The 22,710-nt window shown below is 44.4% G+C and overlaps 1 protein-coding gene across 1 annotated transcript; it reads left to right on the top strand.

Moving 5' to 3' along the window:
• The first annotated feature begins 14,287 nt into the window (after window positions 1-14,287).
• On the top strand, window positions 14,288-15,050 carry LOC123140847 (SKP1-like protein 1). Its single transcript, XM_044560119.1, has one exon. The coding sequence runs from the start codon at window positions 14,434-14,436 to the stop codon at window positions 14,941-14,943; it is 510 nt and encodes a 169-aa protein (XP_044416054.1). The 5' UTR covers window positions 14,288-14,433; the 3' UTR covers window positions 14,944-15,050.
• Window positions 15,051-22,710: the final 7,660 nt, after the last annotated feature.

Here is a 22,710-nt window from a genome sequence, read left to right as displayed (position 1 = left end):
TATCCGGCAGGGCTTCGCCGTACAGAACTAGTTCCTGCCGGAATCCAGACAGCCTTACGGCTCAACGAAACTCTTTTCGTGGGAGGGAGAGAAGAAGTCAGATAATGCATCGCATGTGTATGAGAGCAAGGGATGATCCTTTAGGCAGCCCCCTCCACCCCTATTTATAGGCCAAGCCCAAGGGTGGCTTCTCCAAGAAGCCAAGGGGGGAAATAACAAAAAGGCCCTCAAGGTGGCTTCTCGAAGAAGCCAAGCAAAAAGCACTTTCACTATTCATGACGACATTTTACAGCGTCCGTTCGAACTGAAAATATTTATGTGGGCTCAGAACATTTCCAGTACCCACTAAAATAATTTTCAATGCGTTCCGAAACAATTTCGGTTTAGTGATTTTCATCTGCGAAAAGCAAACAAGAATGCGTTTTCACTATTCATAAAGACAATTTTTCGCGTCCACTAAATCCGAAAATATTTCTATGGGTCTTAGAATAATTCCAGTACCCACTAAAATGATTTTGGATTCGTTCTGAAACAATTTCAGATTAGTGAACTTCATCTGCGAAAAACAGCCAAAGTGGTACCGGCAGCTCCGAAACATTTTCGGTTTTTATGTCTGAAAATTTCAAAAAGTTTCCAGAATGATTCTGGAACCCTCCAAGAATTATCATGCATGTGCCGAAACCATTTTGACTTAATGGCATACCCCGAAACAACTATTTCGGTTTCACCGAAACTCATCCGGTGACCACTCTGTGCGAAACTTTTCCGCTGTCTGAAACTTTTCGGTGTCCGAAACTTTTTCGGTGATTTTCTCTCAGACTCCCTGTCTAGTATTCAGCAGATAGATGGCCCTTAAGGGTGTGACCCTATAGGTTCGGTGAAGTATGGACATGACCTGGAACCTCTTCCGATCAATGATCAACATCGGAGCCGTGGACACCCATATTGACCCCTATACCCACACGAATGAATATTCGAGTGAACCTCCAGTTGCCGTGAGCTATTCCTGTTGCTTCGCGATATGTCACAAATACCCGAGGTGAGATTTATTGCATTCATGTGGATCAACAATTTGTCCACCATGCAAGTTACCTCGTTACCGGTTTTGTTCTCTTTTCTCGTTTCCGTGTTCCGGCATCCCAGTGATCAAATCATAATGTGTCTGGCCAGACGATGATGGATACCGCTACACCGAGAGGGCCCGAGTATATCTCTCCATCGACGGAGGAGCAAATCCCAATCTTGAGCTATCTCGTTACTTGCCATGCTTTTCCGTGAACCCGTAAGCCGCCGTAATAGCCACCCAGTTACGGATGACGTTTAACAAACCCCAAAGTTCACGAAGCAAGTACGAAGGAACTCGATACTCTCATGGTCTAAGGAATTATGCAAACATTAACTTCTCTGTGTTATTAACCATTAACTTGTGACGAATGTGTCTCATAGCATAACATCAAATTGGGTCGATTCAACACAAGTGTTCTACTAATAATTGTGCCCTCAAAATTGCTGGCATAGTCATGCCCATGATCAGGAAAACAAGATCATCATGCAATACTTGAGCCAGTCATAGAGGCTTGACTAGGAATACATTTTACCGTTTATTATCCCACAAGTGCACATAAGTTTCCCTCCAAGCCTTGTTTTATTTGCAGACTCGAGAACATTGCAGTTATAGCATGGAACATAAACCTAATTATGAACAGGGAGATAATCAATAACATTTATTATTGCCTCTAGGGCATATCTCCTGCAGACTCCCACTTGCACTAGAGTCAATATCTAGTCAATGCTAATGCACTTTAAACCTATGGCATACTGGTGTAGAAAATGCTTTGCTTGTGGTATGGACTGATGTCCAACAGATCTGACGACTTCAGCTCCGTGTGTATCTTTGCATATCCTCACGTTTTCACGCTTTCACAAAATTCATATTTTGTGTGGACTTGACTTTTATGTATGTGAATCACAGGTCAAACCTGGATTCCTCAGACTGAGTTATGGAGAAACTACCTGTAGTAGTGTCCCATTGACAAAAGCCATCTTGGAACCATACTTAGTTCATGAATGAACTATATGATTTAACATATTGTTTGTCGCTTCTAAAGCGTCAACATACTTAGTCATTTTTTATAGAATTCACCACAATATCCTGTTGGGAACAATTTCCAACTACAGTGCCACCATATTGTGTATCACACAAAACCCTTAATTTAAATCGAAAATCGCATGGAGAAAAGATGAAGACTATATCGATGTAACATTTTACAATGAACTCTTCATGATCTCCGCTTGCGAGAAAACATATCATCAGTACTTACTCTAGTACTCAATGACATCTTTCACTATTGTCCCACGATCAGTACTTTGATCACTTTAGTATCCATACTCGCAACACCTTGGGAGTATCGGACATATCTGGTTGTTTTACATACCATGGAATACATGATTAATCCAAACACAAAAGTGTGTGGAATCTGCATCATGTATTTTGCTCATCAGTGTTTTGGGACACCGAGTCTTGCAAAAAACTCTTCCATGTGACTCCGGCAAGAATCAGTCCTTGGCGGTTTTAAATGCTAAAAGGTTTTAGCACCTTGTCAATATGTATTCATTGCTTAGCCCTATTAGGTAAATTTATCTCCATAGATCATTATGCCTAATATTGAGGCTATTTAGCCTAAGCACTTCATCAAAAAACTGTTTTCAAATGAAATCCTAATTCGTGTCAAGAAATTTATTTCCAATTAACAATGTGTCAAGCACACAAGGTTTTTAGAAATATTATTACGCTCCCACTTACTTTCTTGAATTACAAGCATCTTCGTTACCCATTGATGAAGTCAAACCCCTTTGACCATTTCATCAAAGCACGAAGATTCCAACTCCATTTTGCTCTCTTCTGTCCATCGCTGGAACTCTGAAGTTTGCACCCTTACTAGCATTCTCTGGATAGACAAAATGTCTTGGACTGTAACACATGCAAGTCCTTGGTTTCATTTCCATCAGATGGAAATCCTATTGTCATCCATGTTTCATATCTCATGATTGAAATATGTATTAATTGCTAGTTCAACCCGAACCGACTTTAAGCATCGCTACGATGAAAACAACATCATCGTAGTCAACTCTTGAACTTGTCATTTCAACAAGTCGAGCTTTATGGATAAAACATTTTTATCCGTATTAGTTTTAAGTTCCATAAATATTTGTTAGACTCTAAGTCTTCCGAAAGGTGTATCAAGGTTTTAATCTTGAATCACTTATATGGAAACTAACTCGGGTTGTATTGGCATTTAGCCAATTCCGGAGTCAGGGCCCATCAACGCTTCCTTCTGTATCGTAGGTATAATGTTGTCTAACAACAATATCTCGTTTGTGCACCTGAGAGGTTTGCACGAGCCTTGCCTACGTGGTTCAGCTCCAAGTTCGACCGAAGTTCATACATTTTATTGTAGAGACTTCTGTATCAGTCGCAGTAGGAAACTCTGGAATTACTTCCAAGGTCTCTTTCCTTTGATCTGATGACGAAGATACTATTTATCTCGTCGAGTTGCACTATTCTCCCACTCACCTTTTTGAAAGAACCATTCTCTTTAAAAGCACACCATTTCGCGGCAAAACTATTTGCCTCGGTATAGTGAGGGAGGAATACCCAATATTTTGGTATAACCTACAAAGTAGCACTTGTCTGATTTGGAATAGGTTTGTAACCTTTTACACAAGCCCCGCATTCCAAATGTTAAGAAAAGATATAACATGGTTGGGCGTACCATACCATGGCTTCATTTCAACAGACCCGATGTAGCTCTTTTCAGTGTAAAAGCCGCAGTCTTTAAAGCATCACTTTAAAAGGGATAATGGCAAATTTATTTATGTCATCTTTGACCTTACCATGTCATAAATGGTTAGATTACATCTCCACGGACTTTCCACTTGTAGTGGTAGTGGTGTTCCGGGAGGTGCAAGTTATGAAACCCCTTTCACAACTCATCAGACATTCGCTAAACATGTAACTCAAATATTCCTTTGTGCAATCAAATTGTAGAAACATAATTTTCTTGTTACAATAACTTCTACTTCATTTTTGAAAACCTGATTTCAAAAGATCCAGACTTACGTCTCATCAAGTAAATATCCATAAATCTACTTGAGTCATTTCTGAAGATGAATAAATCCACCACTAACAACACTTATCGGACTACACACATCAAATGTATGATCACTAGTAAGTTTGTTGTTCATTCCTTATGGCCTGTGAACGGTATTTTAGTCACTTCACTTTTCGGAGGAAAGTTGCAAGTGTCAGATGATTCAAAATCAAAAAGGCTTCCAAATCCATCACAATGGAATTTTCCATGCGGGTTTCTCCAATGTGACCAAATGTAGTGCCACACTTGTGTGGTATTCTTTTAGTCTTGCGACATTTAGCGTTAGTGTTATGGATGTATCATATTACCATCAATATTCATAACATACATCCCATCTTGGATGGAAGCATGGCCCTTCATGTTATTCATAATACTTAACAACAATTGTTGTTTTTATGAACAACTCTTTTGCAACAAACATTGTGCAATGGGCTAGAGTGTATGAAACTCTAAAATGAATTATGAAAGTAAACCAAGAGGTATTGTATTATTATCAATATTCATAACATACATCTCATTCATAATGAAAGTATGGCCCTTGTGTTATTCATAACATCGAACATAAAAAGTTCTCTTATGAACAACCTTCTTGCAAAATACCTTATGCAATGGGCTAGAGTTTGTAAAACTCTAAATGAATTATGAAAATAAATACAGACGACAATACACCGATGGAAGGTATAGTAACATTTACTATGTTCCCTGTATATGCCTTAACCTCATTTCTAGCTAGTCTTTTTAGGCCATAGTAGCTCTTACATTGATTCACAACAGAATGCAATTGAGGGGTATCTTTGTGATTAACTCACAATACCCAAGAATGAGTGATTAACATGTTTAACCATAATTCCCAAGAACTATATCTTTGACCAGCCTACTATACATCAAAAACTTGTATGACATTCATACATGAGCTGGATATTCCAGTCATCTTTCTTTCTGCCTTTATACTTCTAACAGTTTAACTTTTAGTATTTCTCCTACTCGCAAAAGAAGCACCCAACTTAAGAGTGGCATTAGCCCCGGACTTCCTAGGTGTGTAAGTCATACTAACACCCTTTGGACACTTCCTTTCTCTTTAAGTTGTTGTTTTATTCACCTTTCATTATATGACAGGCGTTCTTCTAGATCCCTTTCCCAACAGTCAAATGCATAGTAAACACTTTTACTAGTACTTGCAAACAAACATTGCTTTGTTTGTATATGAAAATAATTTTCAGTTCCATGAATATCATATAACTATCCCAACTTTCGAAGTTTGGGTTTCATGGAAGCAAACATATTCCACTTGACCGTAACAGAATTCTAGCTTTTGGATCGAAGGACGAGAGTCACATGATCCATAGCATTAGCGGGAGGATACGAAAAGCATGCGATAGGACAAAGTCCTTCTCGGCACTTTTGAGGACAATCCTCATATTACGTTACCAATCGTAAAGTTTTAACCAGATATTTAACAGCTATTCAATTTTAACAGGGAAAGTGGAATCGCGAGCCATTATTCTACAACTATTTTGCAAGAAACACTTAGACAGTGTTCATAATTAATTGCACTGAGATTTAAACATGTTAATTCAACAGTGCGCTCCCACTCAAATCAATATCTCTCATAATTAATTTTGAGTGATACAAGATCGAGACTTCAGTTCATCGCTATAGAATCATCAGCTCATAACGGGAATTTTAATCGGTAGGCCAACTTGCCGATCACATCTCTATGTGACTTGCTCATCTTTCGATGCGTGTGTTTCGAGCTCAGGACGATCCTGCCATGAACGTCAAGACAACCAAGTGATCTTGCTGCGAGGTCTGACCTCACCCGCCTCACACTTCTCTAATCGTTCGTACCCATGCATCCATGGCGCACCCCGAAAAGATAGGTGCCGTGACGGTGCTACACTTGGGAGAACACTAACTACTTGATATTTTAGTGAGAGATCACCCTAATAAAAAGCGACTACTGCGCAATCAAGAAGGGTGCATCATAAGGGATAAACATCTCAGGCAATTCATAATAGCATGATATGGTATAGCCCTTTCTGACGGAGAAGTCTTTCATTTCTTCGTCTTCGGCATTCGTGTCGGTGTTCACCTTCGCGAAGATTGCCACCACCTTGTCGATGCGCCAGATAATATTGCTATCTCTATAGCTAATAAAATAAGTGCATTACTTAAGGTTGACACGCAGGTCATTAAAGTGACAATCATATGGCTCAACCCATCATGCCGAATCATGACACGCAGGTCATGTTAATTACATCATATAGTCATCTCATACATAATCAAATTGAATATGAGCATTGCTATACCACATCACATGCACATCCTGCAAAACCAAGTTAGACGCCTCTAATCGGTTTATGCAAAATTTTATTTTACGTGGCTTCTAAGTTTTTGTCTTAAACCGCAGCTACCAACGTTTTATCATCAAGTATGATTATTCAAGTTGCTAGATTAACAACTCGGGGTGTATGAAACACGAGATAATTAATTCTCGAGCCCCATACTAAACTTCGTCATACGCATGACCCCCGTGCAGATCATATCTGCAATCCCTTTCATCAGCGAATTTCATCTTTCTTTTGACTACGGCAGAACCCAAAGAACTGATAGCACTTCCATGATCAATCAGGATCACGGATTGCCAGAACTTTGTCAAATTCCACCATGCTGTCTCGAGATTGAGCAAACGCAAATTCTAGGGAAGCAACAAGAACGTCGGGTAACAGATTTCATCTGTCACCCGCATAAATAATTTTCAGCAATAGATCTCATCTACTACCTAATTATATTATGCAATACCCATACATCTCCATGTATTCTAGATCGAAACCTGCATCTACGCATAGCACGGCTCTTGATGCCACCTTAGGGTAACACAGCAGAAAACAAAAAAAAATTGACCTACGCACCAGCCCAGGACCACTATGGAGACTGCATACATGGTTTGATCTTTTTCTTTACCGACTCGTAGCGCAGCGGAAGTAGAGTCGATGACGAACGGCGGTGGAGATCCCCGCAGCTAGCATTTACAACCTGCCAACCGCGAGGATGTATACCCTCATCCGCCCCACGGACAGCCCTCCTGGAGGCGGTCGGACAGTCCCTCGGACGGTGTCGCGGACAGCCCTTCGGGAGGACCCTCAAAACTCAAACGGTCACTCGGACAGCCCTTCGGGAGGATTCACAGAACTCGGACCGTCACATGGACAGCCCTTCGGGAGGCACTCTCAAAACAGCCCATCGGGCAAAAGGATCGAAACTACGAACTCTCTATGGGGTTGCACACATATGGTGTCATCTATCCGGCAGGGTTTCGCCGTCCAGAACTAGTTCCTGCCGGAACCCAGATAGCCTTACGGCTCTACGAAACTCTTTTCGTGGGAGGGAGAGAAGAAGCCAGATAATGCATGGCATGTGTATGAGAGCAAGGGATGATCCTTTAGGCAGCCCCCTCCACCCCTATTTATAGGCCAAGCCCAAGGGTGGCTTCTCTAAGAAGCCAAGGGGGGAAATACCAAAAAGGCCCTCAAGGTGGCTTCTCCAAGAAGCCAAGCAAAAAGCACTTTCACTATTCATGACGACATTTTTCAGCGTCCGTTCGAACTGAAAATATTTATGTGGGCTCAGAACATTTCCAGTACCCACTAAAATAATTTTCAACGTGTTCTGCAAAAATTTGGGTTTAGTGATTTTCATCTGCGAAAAGCAAACAAGAATGCGTTTTCACTATTCATGAAGACAATTTTTCGCGTCCACTAAATCCGAAAATATTTCTGTAGGTCTTAGAATAATTCCAGTACCCACTAAAATGATTTTGGATTCGTTCTGAAACAATTTCAGATTAGTGAATTTCATCTGCGAAAACGGCCAAAGCGGTACCGGCAGCTCCGAAACATTTTCGGTTTTTATTTCTGAAAATTCCAAAAAGTTTCCAGAATGATTCTGGCACCCTCCAAGAATTATCAGGCATGTGCCGAAACCATTTTGACTTAATGGCATACCCCGAAACAACTTTTTCGATTTCACCGAAACTCATCCGGTGACCTCTCTCTGCGGAACTTTTCCGCTGTCCGAAACTTTTTCGGTGATTTTCTCTCAGACTCCCTGTCTAGTATTCAGCAGATAGATGACCCTTAAGCGTGTGACCCTATAGGTTCGGTGAAGTATAGACATGACCTGGAACCTCTTCCGATCAATGATCAACATCGAAGCCGTGGACACCCATATTGACCCCTATACCCACACGAATGAATATTCGAGTGAACCTCCAGTTGCCGTGAGCTATTCCTGTTGCTTCGCGATATGTCACAAATACCCGAGGTGAGATTTATTGGATTCATGTGGATCAACAATTTGTCCACCATGCAAGTTACCTCGTTACCGGTTTTGTTCTCTTTTCTCGTTTCCGTGTTCCGGCATCCCAGTGATCAAATCATAATGTGTCTGGCCAGACGATGATGGATACCGCTACACCGAGAGGGCCCGAGTATATCTCTCCATCGACGGAGGAGCAAATCCCAATCTTGAGCTATCTCGTTACTTGCCATACTTTTCCGTGAACCCGTAAGCCGCCGTAATAGCCACCCAGTTACGGATGACGTTTAACAAACCCCAAAGTTCACGAAGCAAGTATGAAGGAACTCGATACTCTCATGGTTTAAGGAATTATGCAAACATTAACTTCTCTGTGTTATTAACCATTAACTTGTGACGAATGTGTCTCATAGCATAACATCAAATTGGGTCGATTCAACACAAGTGTTCTACTAATAATTGTGCCCTCAAAATTGCCGGCATAGTCATGCCCATGATCAGGAAAACAGGATCATCATGCAATACTTGAGCCAGTCATAGAGGCTTGACTAGGAATACATTTTACCGTTTATTATCCCACACGTGCACATGAGTTTCCCTCCAAGCCTCGTTTTATTTGCAGACTCGAGTATCATTGCAGTTATAGCATGGAACATAAACCTAATTATGAATAAGGAGATAATCAATAATATTTATTATTGCCTCTAGGGCATATCTCCTACACAAATAACACATAAACCGTACCAAAAAATTGGGCTCAAACAGTAGCAAGTTCATGAGCATGGGAGGCACAGGGACCTCAAAGAAGTACCAAATGTTTTTCATCTTTCAGTAGCAGCTCCCTAAATTGAAGATTGAACAATTCAACTAACAACTGCAGTTCAGTCAGGCATCAATTCAACTAACAAATTCATGGTTAACCTTGCTGTTCAATTCAAGGAACAATCCACACTTAACAGTATCAACAAAATTGACCTCAAACAGTAGCCAATTGAGCCCAAACAGTGGTAAATCCTAACCAAGAGTAATGCCTCAATGGCCACGTACAAGAGCAGGGAGAGGAGGAGGTGAACTCACCTGAAGACAGAAAGGAGGAAGCTCCATGGGTGGTCGCCCCGAGCTGCAGCAAGGAAAGGTCGACCCCTCCTTCCTCAAGCATCCAATCCTTGCCCTGCACATCTACCATGGAGGATCAAACCAGATACATGTACCATGGAGGATCAAACCAGATATTAGAGAGAGAAAGGGGGAGAGATAGGGGAGGGGATGAACTCACCCCTTGGCCACCAGGCGGAGGAGCAGCATCCTAGAGATGGAGCTGCGTGTGAGGGCGTGGTGGGCGCTGGAGAGGAGCCGCTGGAGGCGCGGGAGCCACGCCAGTGTGGAGGCGCCCGAAACCCTAGCCATGGTGAGGGCTTAAGGTCATCGCTGGTGGCCGATAGCGGCGAATCCCGCTGGGGGAAAAGACCCAGTGGAGCGAGGGGAGCTCGGACTGGTGCTGCGCGGTGGCGGAAGTCGCCGGAGAACGCCGGAATCGGCCGGCATCTGTGGCGGCGGAGATGTGTCCAGGGAGAGAGAGATGGATGGGTGGGGGGTCCACTTTTGTGGGAGGGAAGCGAAGGGGAGGGGCATAGGCCGCCGGCGGTGAGGGGGACGATGCGATGGGCGGCGGAGGCGGCGCGCGGTGGTCGTGCGACTCGTGCGGTTTGGGGGACGGGGGGCGCTGATTTTCTTTCTTTTTCCCTCTGCCGTACCGGTTGGTGATAATTGTGAGGACTGCGCGTTGAATACCCAAAACAACACGGAGTTCTGGCGACCCCAAATTAGTACCACCTCGTTTATATTACGATTTTGTCCATACAAATTGTAAAAGCGTATTATGACATGAAAAGAAAGCGTATTGTGACAGTGAACCCGACAAAGTCTCAGATGGTACCTCCAATGAATAGGTATCTTAGGTGTGTGTTTTTTTTTGTTTCTGTGATCAGATGGCTGGGTCTTCCAAGCGCTTTGGCAGAACCTCTGCGTGGTGTGCACCCGGAGGAAAGACCGAGCAAGGCACCGCTCACCACGAATATGCTTGGTTGAAGTCATAAACCACCCCATGTAAAGAATCTCTAACTCGACACTATTTAGAACAAGTCGCACCAACTCAAATGTGTGGAGCCGGTGTACACGGTCGTTGTACATCTAGAGCATGACTCTACACCTGGCCTCTGATTCTTTCTCCGAATCGAATTCCCAATGCATCTCATTCCTCGGATGTCACACCATCGGACCACCGGAGACACCCATTGTCCTCATCATTTTTGCTCTGCTCCAACACTTGGCCATTCTCCCTCTAGCAACTACACATGACTAATGGACATGAAACTAGTTATTTATAGATGGCCAGTGAATGCACGTACTGTGTGAGTCAGTGTGACTATTCCTTTTCTGAACTTCACATGTCAAATATTGAGGCCATTTATTTCTACGGCGAGTGCCGTTTATTTCAACAGTGAGTGATGATGCTCTTATGTGAATCGCTCATCTGCCTTATGAGCAACCATACACCAAAGGTTGTTATCAAAGCAGGAGAAAGCAGTCAAAGCATAGTGGAGCAACAACAAAACACTTCTTGATTTTATTTAAAAAATACAGGAACGTGTCCTACTGTTTATTATAAGAAGTTACACATGTGTAAAAACCAAAACATATTGGTGCCGATTGATTTCCCACTCGGATGTTATACCAAACATCTTGTGTGAGTCACCAAAATTTTATTCTTACTCCAAATATCTTATGAAACTAATGCAATGAATGTGAAGTCACAAAACCGATGGGACCAGAACAACGTTGTTCCATTCTGTTTGGCTAATAATCATCTTCAGAAACTAAACCATACTCTTTTTACGTACAAGGAGCATACTGGAATCATCACTGCACATGATCGATGCAAGTCTCATTGCACTAGCAAACTGTTGCTTAACCACACACCTATTCTTCTTTGATCTTCGAGAAAAGGAAAATGGCATATCATGAAATTACAGTAAGTTAAATAAACCATTAATTCATATAATTGGACCATTGGCCGAGTTCAAATTTTAAAGGAAACTCAAAACCGAACAAACTCCTTAGCCTTATGAAGTTAATTGATTTGGTCCCTCACCCCACTTAACGTGGTTGGACCAAGAACAAGTCGAGGTCATTCCCTCTTTTCGAATAAAAAATATCCCCATGCACTAAGCTAGTCAGTACAAAGATCATTAAAAATGGATAAATCCATTACCATAAGATGTTTATGTACAAACAAATAATGTTAGAGACACCTTACTTATTTTTAAAAATAGAACAATAAAACTATTGGAGAAAAACCAAATAAAAATATAAAATATTAATAAAATGTTTAATAATCATGTGAATACTAAAGATGGGGAAAATGAGAAATCAAAAAATAATTGATATGTATTCTAGAAAAACTAAGGAACTGAGAAAGCTCATAGATTGTTATCAAATCATCATGATGTTTGATCGTGTTTGTTCAAAATTGTTGATTTAATGGATTCTCAATAATTTCTCTTTAGCTTTTTTAGTTTTGCAAATTCTTGATTTATAAAAATGCTTTCATGCAGTTGGCCCCTGGATTCAGGAGATTAAGTCTTTGTTGAGTTCATTCTCAGATTTCAGAGTGGATTGTATTTGTAGGTCTGCTAATGTTGCCATGTATAAATTTGTGAAGGTAGGAGTAGGGGATGAACTTTGTAAGGTTTGGTTGGGGGTTCCCCCGGATTTTTTGTTGGATGTAATCCCGGATTACATTCCTAGCTTTGTTAGCTAGTTAAATAAAGCGGCCAGATTAACCCTAAAAACTATATTCAGGATTCTAGCCGTAGTTCCATATCTATAATATTCACTTCAATGGAATTTGACATATATGACAACGAACACTTGCTTTATGAGCTCATCTTCATTCGTAATACAAGTTGGAAAACATAGCTAGATAAGAGATGTATAATAGAGAGATGAATCATAAAGGAACTTAAGAGCCATAAAACAACTATAGCTTCGTGTTGCAGGAATTGAAATTTTACCACGTAAGTCTTGTCTCCCTGCTTATATCTATCAAAAGAAATGTGGAAAAGATAATCCTGCTTGGCTAGAATAAGGTGAAACAAACCCAAGGTGAACCGTGGTAGCAGTGTCCATTGAACTCGTATACCTTCTACAGAACATGGGAATGTTAGAAATATGAAATCCTTTAAATATAAATTCAGAAGTATTCTAGAAAAAAGAAGGAATCGAGAAAGCTCTGAAAGAATAATTGAAACCCCATGATGTTTCATCTGTTTGTCCTACGTTCTTGATCTATAGGATATTCAAAGAAATCTCTTCATTTTTTTATTTGTCCTGCAAGAACAAATTGGCATTTTCATTAACTAGCCAACATGGCATCGCCCGTACTCTGGGGTGATGTCAGACTTGAGTGCTTTACCGATCATCTGATGTGTTATTTACCCTCGGAAAAGTAGATCTTCTAACTTCAAGTACCAAAGCACAGTTCAAAGTACTCCCTCCATTCCCTTATACAAGGCCACTATGAAAAATACATTTTGCATCTATACAAGGCCACTAACAGTAACCGAGGCAAAATTTAATGATGTTTTCTCATAGTAGCAACTTGTTTAATACTTGCATGCATGTAGTCATAATGACAGTGTGCTACTTTTTTCTCATTCCTTTGTTGCATGCATGCATGCAGACGTATTAATGATTCCAGATAACAAGAAGAAAAGTTGGCTTGTAAAGTAGTCATTAAATTTTACCTAGGTACCTGTAATTTGAGTTTGTGGCCTTGTATAAGGGAATGGAGGGAGTATTGTGGTTGGACTTCTTTACTCTACTGGAGGCAGAGTATAAATACGACATAACTTCGAAATTTGATTTACATTTAGATATAAGAGTGAGGGATTTGTGTGGAACAAAAAGGGAGAGCTCATGGCTGGAATCTGGAAGGGCTATTCTGAGAATTTACTCTCTCAGATCAGATTAACTTCATAACTTCTATCTGAATTGTAACGTCGAGCTTAATTCAGATTTCAGATTCAGAAGAAAGAGAGAGCGTGGCAGGTGCACGCTATCCGACTGGCCGTCGCTACGAGCACCGTCGCCACCTGACACCCTAATCTGTAATGGATCACAATTTCATTTATTACTCCATGGAAAATCCACTAGTACCGTTGGCTCCAGCGGTGTTCTCCGAATTGTAACGTGGAGCTCCATGCAGAACGAGAAGGAAACAGAGAGCGTGTTTAACTCTGATGCATCCTGGAGCAACAGATGTTTGCAGTTTGTGGCAAAGCAGCTGAACCTTTAGAAAGTACGTGTCCTTCCTCATGTTCACACAACGTGATCATGTATGTGGGATTTTGGTGGAAAACTCTCACACAAACCTCCAAGACGATTACCTGAGGAACAAAACACAGAGAGAGTGCAATCACTCATATTGTTCCTTTAATATGATCATTTTGGCCTCCGCTACTGACTGCACTAGTGTAAGTTCCTGTGATATTTGTCCGCAGCAGCTGGTTTGTTAGCTAGCCTGCAAGGCCAGTAGAATTAATAAGATCAGTAATGTGGAGCTTATTAAACTGTTGTGACGGTTGAGTATGACGCGCGGCGGCACTTGGCCGTGACCGTGACCACGCAGCTCCGTCCGACGGGCTGACTCCCTAGCCAAGATGGAAACGGAAACTACAAGAGGAGACCGGGCCCAACTCGAGTGATTACTCCCTAGCGAAGATGAATACAACACGAGTACGACCCCGAGTCCACCCTAGGCACCGCCTCACCCAAAAATCCCCCGGTTCCCTTCCCACCCTATCCCAACACGTACGCAAAGAAGCTCCTGTGTCTTCCGCCGCCGCCGCGTCTTTTTTGCTACTAACTAGGGTTTCGTTTCGCCTCCCAATACTCCGATCGATCGATGGCCGCCGAGGAAGGCGAGAAGAAGATGATCACGCTCAAGAGCTCGGACGGTGAGGAATTTCAGGTCGAGGAGGCGGTCGCCATGGAGTCGCAGACCATCCGCCACATGATCGAGGACGACTGCGCCGACAACGGCATCCCGCTCCCCAACGTCGACTCCAAGATCCTCTCCAAGGTCATCGAGTACTGCAAGAAGCACGTCCAAGCCGACTCCAAACCGGCCGACGCCAGCTCCTCCACCTCTACTGCAGCCCCCAGCCCCGTCGAGGACCTCAAGAGCTTTGACGCCGAGTTCGTCAAGGTCGACCAGGCCACCCTCTACGACCCCATCCTCGCTGCAAACTACCTCAACATCAAGGTATTGCTCGACCTTACTTGCCAGACTGTTGCCGACATGATCAAGGGAAAGACTCCCGAGGAGATCCGCAAGACTTTCAACATCAAGAATGACTTCACACCTGAGGAGGAGGCTGAGATCCGCAGGGAGAACCAGTGGGCTTTTGAGTAGAGAGGACAAGCATCTAGCTAGGCACTGTTTCATTGAATTACTGCTTAGTATTAGTCTTTTTTTAAGAATTCGTATTATGCAAGAAAAACCTACCAATTACTTCTGAAACTGAATTGTTATTTGTCAAGTGGATGTTTTGATTGGTAACATCACCCTTAGGTAATTTATGTGTGTGATTTGAGATATTTTTGGCTATCTTGAAATAGCCTTATTGTTTCCGATTTTATATCTACATATTTGCTAAAGATCTGTCGAAATCTTGATTTGCATTTGGCTTCAGGTCGAATTTAGTGACCGTTGGGTCATTGTCACGAATCTCAGTGTGCAGCAGCAGCATTTGTCTGTCGTGCAGAACTGGTTCGCGTTTTAGTTTTTTTTTTTTTCGCGTTACGGGTTTCCACTCTCCACCCCGTGTCACAAAGTCACAGTTCGCCAGCTAATTGCCTGGAAATTAAACGCTGTTACTGCTCTTGCTAGCTAGTCCGACAAACAAAAGCACCAATCCTTTTCAGATCAAACGCACACCAGACAGGATAACTCCAGGTTCATTCTAGACAGCACTAGCATTGAGGTTCATTCGATTACAACCAAAAGCACCCAACAACGCACCAACTTACTGTTGGTTAACTGTCGACTTGCTTCATAATCTTCAACACTGCATTTTTTTTAGATGGAATCCTCCACACTGCATGTCCTCCAGCATCCACGGCATCACTATTCCGACAATGGTGACAATGCGCTTGAGCTTGCAGCACAGCCTTGTTTCAGAGTTTCCTTCTCAGCTCCATTAATTGCCAATGTCATGTAAGAGTTGAGAAATGAATCCTTAAAAGAACTTAAAGCTGTAAAACAACTGGTAGCATCATGTTCCAGGACTTCACAGATTACCTAGCAACTGTAAAACAAATTTCTAGGCCGAGTATTGTTGATCACCAATATATTACTAGAACAGAACAGGCAAGAAGATAGTACATTCTACCGACTATAATAGGTAGCATGGGAGCAGATTCAAGCGCTAACTAAAAGAAAACACACGCAACACAGAGATTGGAGAATCAACCTTCAGGACTATTAAGTTCAACTAGCAAAAGAGCCCGTGCGTTGCAACGGGAGGAAAAATAACACACGTCCCTAACACAATAATTGTGACTCAAGACCCCAATAGGTCCATGTTATTTATTTGAACAGAGCATTCTATCTATGTTGCCGCTTATTCTTTTCCCACCCTTGCCGACGGTGGCCTCAATGCTGATACAATCACAACGCGTTTGAATGTGATCAATTCTAAGGCGTCTCTCTCTCTCTCCGCATAAGATGAGAAATTTGCTTTTCTTTTTCCCATGCGAGGTTTTGCCAACACGTCCATGTGTTGTTGTAGATAATTTTTTTCGTCTCCAATCCAATTTTACCGAGGTATTCATTTCCAATCCGGGTCTACTCCGATACTAAAGAGAGGTGGATCATGCATTATTGATTAAGGCTGCACATTTAATATATATTTTAAAAATATTAATAGGTAAAATAACATCATATTTGTATTCTACACACATTTTTTAATCAAATTACATATAAAATATGTTAAAACTGAAGTTGCGGTTTAAAAGATATGTCTATTTTGAAAAACATATCAATTGACTGCGGGTTAATTACACCAAATGTCAGGGTGTTTTCTGCAAAGAACGAACCGTTTTTCTCGAGTCACTTAAACCTGGACCACGGGTTGATTTGAGAAAACTACAGGGGGTTTTCTGCAGACAGTAAAACGTTTTCTCTCGAATTACTTAAACCGGGTCAGCGAGTTGTTTTCAAGAAAGAGTAAGGGGTTTTCCGCAAAATGATGCGACGGGCGGGCAAAAGCGTTCGTAATTTATTAGTAGGTATAGATTTTATATAGTCAGAGTTGTATGCATTATTACTTTGGTTATAGGTTTCACACAGGTCATCACACTTGTAGTTCCTCATCTATCCTCGTGTGCCTTGTCGCTGTAGCCGGCTCGCCAATACCGACAACCACTGTTGCAACCCCTTGTTGCAGCAGCCCGCGTTGCTGCAGCCGGCTTGCTGCCCGCCATCACTGGCATGGTAATTTGCTGGGACCTGGAGTCTTGATTTTACTTATTGCAAGACGATAATTTCTTTTATGTCGGTTTTATCTTCTCACGAGCAAACATATAATAATTTGTACTGAATGTTTGACATTTAGCATATGTGTACTACAATTTCGGAAGGGCAATGATACCCAATGCATTGCCTTCCATGAGCTATCTTGGTCTGTTCTGTGGATGATCTGTTACCAACCCCATTTTAATTCGATGCGTAGGTACTATTTTTATTCGGCATTTTCTTAAGAAGCTTTGTATTTTGAAGGAAAGGAAGGCTCGTGTATGTTCCGATTGCTAAGCAAATGTCTGCTCATTCCATGAACAGCACCTTGGAACCATGAGGCCCATGAACTTGTTTTTTGTCGACGGGTGCTATGGAGGAGAGATAAGGTCACATACTCACATGTGGATGGATCGATGGAAAGAAACAACTGGACAGAAGAGACAAGGCTGAAGCAGATGAGGTAGGCGGTGCATGGGTCCCAGCGGTGGACGTGTGTGTGTTCGCGCAAGGCGGCTAACACCCAGGTAGTCAAGCTGGATGGATTAAATCAGTTGACAATTTCTAACGCCCTCCCTCTTCGAGAGATCCCACGCGCCCGAGCGCCTCCTTGCGTCGTCGTCCACAAAGCGCAGCTTCCCCCTCCCTCCCAGGCGCCCCTCTCCCGCAGCCTTGACGCGAGAGCCCTCGCAGGAGCTTGAGGCCCGATCTGCAGCAGCAGCAGGACCCGGCCCCCCGCCCGGTGAGCTTCACGCTTCTCTTCACTGGTCTCCCATCTCTCCTCACCATCTCTTTTCTCTCTCGAACAGGAAGAGACCCATGGAGCTCCGCCCCATGGAGCACCGAATCGCCTCCGTCACGCCTGATCGACCTGCAATGTCACGATCTGCAGCAGGACCCCGCCGGTGAGTCATCCCACCCCGCGCTTCTCCCTCCCCTTCCGGTCTCCTCTCCCGCTCTCCTCACCCTCTCTTTTCTCTCTCCAAGGAGTTAATTGTACGTTGGTACCATACTTGCGCACCTACTCACGAATCAGTATCATTAATCATTTTTTTTGCCATGCAGTGCCAACTCTAAGCCTAAGTGTTGCAAAACAGATTAAGCCACGTATAAACACGTATTGATGATGTATCTGACCAGCGGGGCCCGCATGTCAACAGCCAACTTGGCATATTTTTTGCAGAAAACCCCTTTGTTATAAATTTAATCGCTCAAAGCCGCGACCTCGCCGGAGCCTCGTCGCTGGCTCGCCGGAGCCCCGTCGCCTCGACCTCGCCGGCCTCCCCTCGACGGAGCCCCGTCGCTGGCTCGCCGGAGCTCCGGGCCCCTCTCCCTGCTCCCACCCTGCTCCGCCCCGCGCTCCCTCCACCGCGCCCTCCCCCTCCCCGCCGGCGCCGCCCGAGGCCTCCCCGCCGAACGACGAGACGCCGCCCGAGGACTCCTCGCCGGAGCTGCCGCCGCCGCTGCCCCCCGCGCCCATCCTCCGCCTCCGCGCCCCCCACCGCCTCGTCCCTCGCCGCCGCGGCGGCCGCCACGCCGGCGGCCTCGTCCTTCTCGGCGACGGCGGCGGCGACGGCCCTCCGCGCGTAGAGCGGCATGACGACGCGGCGCCGCAGCTCGGCCTTGTCGACGTCGCGGCCCCACACCCCGCACGCGCGGACCGACTCCGAGATCGACACCCGCGCCGACGGCGCGCGCCTCTCAGCCGCCGAAATCGACGAGGCCCGCCCCTACGCGGAGCTCTGGATGGGCACGCACCCGGCCGCGCCCTCCGCCGTGCTCCCCGGCGGCGAGCTGCTCGGCGCCTGGCTCGCGCGCCACCCCGCCGCGCTCGGCCCCGCCGTCGCCGCGCGCTGGGCCTACGGCGACGCCTGGCGCCGCTGCAAGAAGATGGCCGTCGTGCACCTCCTCTCCCAGCGCCGCGCCGACTCGTTCGCCGCCGTGCGCGCCGCCGAGGCGGCCGCCCTCGTCGCAGGAGCCCACCGCGGCGCGGAGGCGGGTGAGGCCGTGGAGCTTAGGGAGCTCCTGTACGGCTATATGCGTGATTAAATAAAAAGTAAGGGTCGTTTTTGTAAAAGAGCATGCCACGTCAGCCCTGACGCACGGGTCCCAGCGGTCAGATACACCGTCAATACGTGCTTATACGGCTGTCAGACTGTTTTGCAACACTTAGGCTTAGAGTTGACACTGCATGGCAAAAAAAAATGACTAATGATACTGATTCGTGAGTAGGTGCGCAAGTGTGGTACCAACGTGCAATTAACTCCTCTCGAACAGGAAGCGTCAGCTCTAGCACACCAATGGCGCACGCCCGAGATATTGGCGAACACAGAGCTTCTTCCTCCTACGAACTCGGCGGCCCTCTCCTCCAGCCTCCTCTCGCGCCGGCCAAACCACGCCTGGCCTTCTCCTCCAGACTCCTCTCGCGCCCGACGGGATCTCCCGAGCCAGCCCCATCCGCCTCCGGCCGCAGCCGGCAAGCAGAGCCGTCGTCCGTGCGCTCCGGCCAGCTCAGACCGCCGCCTCCTCAGACTGTCCACATCAGCCGCCCCTCTAAACTTCCCCGCCGGTCTTCGCCTCCTGCACGAGCCCCTGTCGTTCGTGCGCTCACACCGCCTCGAGTCTTCCTGTCAAGGCCTCCGCTGCAACCAACCTTTAACATGGATCTCCTGCCCGCCTCCGCGTGGACGCCCGCCGCGACGCCGGCGGCAAGCGGCGGCGCATGCCCGGTGGTAGAGAACGACATGATAAGAGGCGAGGCTCGCAGTGGTGAGCCAGTCCAATAAAAGATAAGGGTCGCGGGCATAGTTTCTAAAAATGGAGGGGTTTTTATGAAAAAATGAAACGTTTCTCCAGAGTGCCACTTAAAAAGGGAATGCGGGTTAATTTCTTATAAACCGAGGGACTTTTATGCAAAATCACTAACGACGAAGGACGGCCAGAAACCCAACTTTTTTTATTATTAGGTAAAGATAAAGATGGAATTTGAGATATATAACATCATGTACTTGCTTTCTGGTGTTTTCACTGCCATTTGCAATACAAGTTGGAGTACACAGCCAGAAAAGTCATGTAAAAGTAAAGATACAAATCATGAAGGTGGACAAGATAAGTCAGGAATAAGGGGAAACAAACCAAAGGTGAACTGTGGCAGCAGTGTTCTTTAATTCTGCATTAGTTTGGCCATAAAACCAACAATATTTGTCGCGGTCTATTTCTTACTATTTCAAGATGCTACTAAAATGTTAGTTGTACTGTCCACAAACCTTCCTTGTGCTTCCGTAATCACCTTAGAGTGGCAATTACAACAGACTAACAAATAAACCAAAATTATGTTCCTGAGCTTGATCAGCTTAGTCACAACAAAGAAAAGGTGACAACTACAAACCATGTAAACAAAAATTGCGATCAGAGTAACAAACTATCAAGCAACATACAGCCTGTGTAAAAACTATGAAGGAAAGAAACTAACTAGGATGCAACGGAAACGTTACCTACAGTCTGTCGACAAGAATGGTGGAAAGTTGTTATATGCCCACAGGCAAAGCCTGTTATAGTTGGAACCAAACACCCTCTCAAGCTGGAATGTCTTGACGTCCATTGAGAAAAGGCTAGCATCAGTCGATGGGCTTCCACGATGGTGTAGGTACAGTTTCCTCTGTGAGGAACTCTCTGGGAAAGAGTACTGAGAAGATCGAGTGAGATTGTCTTCTCCAACTGTCACTGGCCGGAACTTCCACCATCGTTTGGCCTAATAAAATAAATGAGGTCAGATGTGTGATCTAGTAAACAAACATCCCAATGATGCCCTCCCCTGCCTTCACAATGGCTAGCCTGCACATGAGAAGACCATCTGGCTCTGGCTTCCGGTGGGAGGTCCCTGTGTGAGAATTCCATACTGCGAGTGTCAAGCACTTGCAACTTCTGACTGCACTTTGTCACCTTATACAAGTAGCCATATGCATACTCGAGCCAGCCGGAGAAATCCAATCACATTGTCGATGTAGTAGCTCGCCATTGTGCGGTGCTGGAAGAGAAGACGAAGAGAACCTCCTTAGGTTGGCTGGCTGTCGCATATATCACTCTGAAAAATGTCTCTTCGGAAGCCTCCTCATCACTGCCCATGAGGAAGAACTGCAGTCCAAACGTGTGTGGCTTGTTCACCGAACGAACCCACTCGTCGAATTCAGGGATTAGGGGAAGCAGGAGGTGCCGCCGGTGCAAGGGATCGCACACCACCATCTTCGCATAGTCTCACCTGCCAAGGTGGACGCGACTCTCGCAGATGTCTGAAATGGCCCAGTCACGGGATGGGACGGGGAGGAAGGATAAGGTGAAGTCAGCGGCGAGGGCGACGGCGTTGCCTGCAGAGGCGGAGGGGTGAGGCGGCTCGGCGGGGTGGAAGACTCGGCGAAAATCGAGGAATCCGAGGAGGGGCGGGGTGTGGTGCTTGCAGTACTACCGGAGAAAGGAGCGGTTGGCACGACAACTTCTCGACTATCTACTGCAACAAGGTTTTTCCGGCTCCGATGAGGGAGGGGTGATGATGATGGCGCACCTTTAGCTCGCTCCAGTGTTTGTATTCGTCGCTAGGTGGTTTACGGATCTAGATGTTTTTTTTTACTTCTTACGTTCTTTGTACTTCCTTTTCAGTTGATGAATAGATCGGAAGTTTTCCTCGCAAAAAAAAAAACTCTGACCGTGGTGACATCATTTCACATGGCATTGCATAATCGAAGTAAACATCCATTACCTATGTAATTAAACATCCTATCGCACGTCTCATTTCATAATTACCTAAACTAGGGACCTTACACTATGGATGCTGAGCTACTCATCCTTGTTGTCGGAGGAGCACTTGTTATAACTAGTCGTTAACCCGTGCGTTCGCACGGGCTAGTTTATTAAATAGTACATATTTTAAAAATATATCAAATTGTTTGTAGATATTGAATTTAGTCTATGTCTAACAAACGTGGGACGCCATTATTATTTTAAAAATTGGTACTGATATATTTGAAAAGAACATTATTTTTCCTGTGTATATTTATATGTTGTGCTGCTGTTACTACCGCATCTTTGGAAAGATGTCATTTTCGTGAGCAGGAGAGTTTTTTGTGATGATATCTATTCTGCACATCAAACTTGTGATATCATTTGTTCTAAAGTTTGCGAAGTACAGTGCACAAAATGAGTTTATGGATGTCTTGCATTTGATATGTCATATTGAAATGAGTTCTCCTTATTAGATCATGCTGAGATCAACGAAAGGAAACTATTAAAAAAAGACCAAACTCCTCATTATCTTTCTGCATCGATGATCTCGTAATGGAAAACTGTATCACATCATGAGTTAGTAAGTTATTAATAAGTGATACATACTACTACTACGAGAAGTAATACGGCATGATCTCGCAATGTTCCTGTTTCTTTTGTTGATGGTATATATCTACATTCTCCAGTGCATGCATGGTATATGCTTAATTAAGAAAAAAAAATGAGAAGGAGACTGGAGATGCATAGATTGGTAGAAGTTTTGCATCTTACCCGATGCACGTCGTTGCATATATGTGGATCAGAAGAAAAACAACCGATCATTTTGAGATGTAAATATTAGAGTGGATAAAAATATTTGCACGCATGTTTATACGCACCTGGATGGAG

This window comes from Triticum aestivum, chromosome 6D (assembly GCF_018294505.1).
Source record: "Triticum aestivum cultivar Chinese Spring chromosome 6D, IWGSC CS RefSeq v2.1, whole genome shotgun sequence".
Classification (NCBI taxonomy): Eukaryota; Viridiplantae; Streptophyta; class Magnoliopsida; order Poales; family Poaceae; genus Triticum; species Triticum aestivum.
The sequence above is the reverse complement of the archived record's forward strand: the minus strand, read 5'-3'. Positions and strand labels throughout refer to the sequence as shown.

Coding starts and splice junctions, on each gene's coding strand:
- LOC123140847 (XM_044560119.1), top strand. CDS start 14,434: ATGGCCGCCGAGGAAGGCGAGAAGAAGATGATCACGCTCAAGAGCTCG.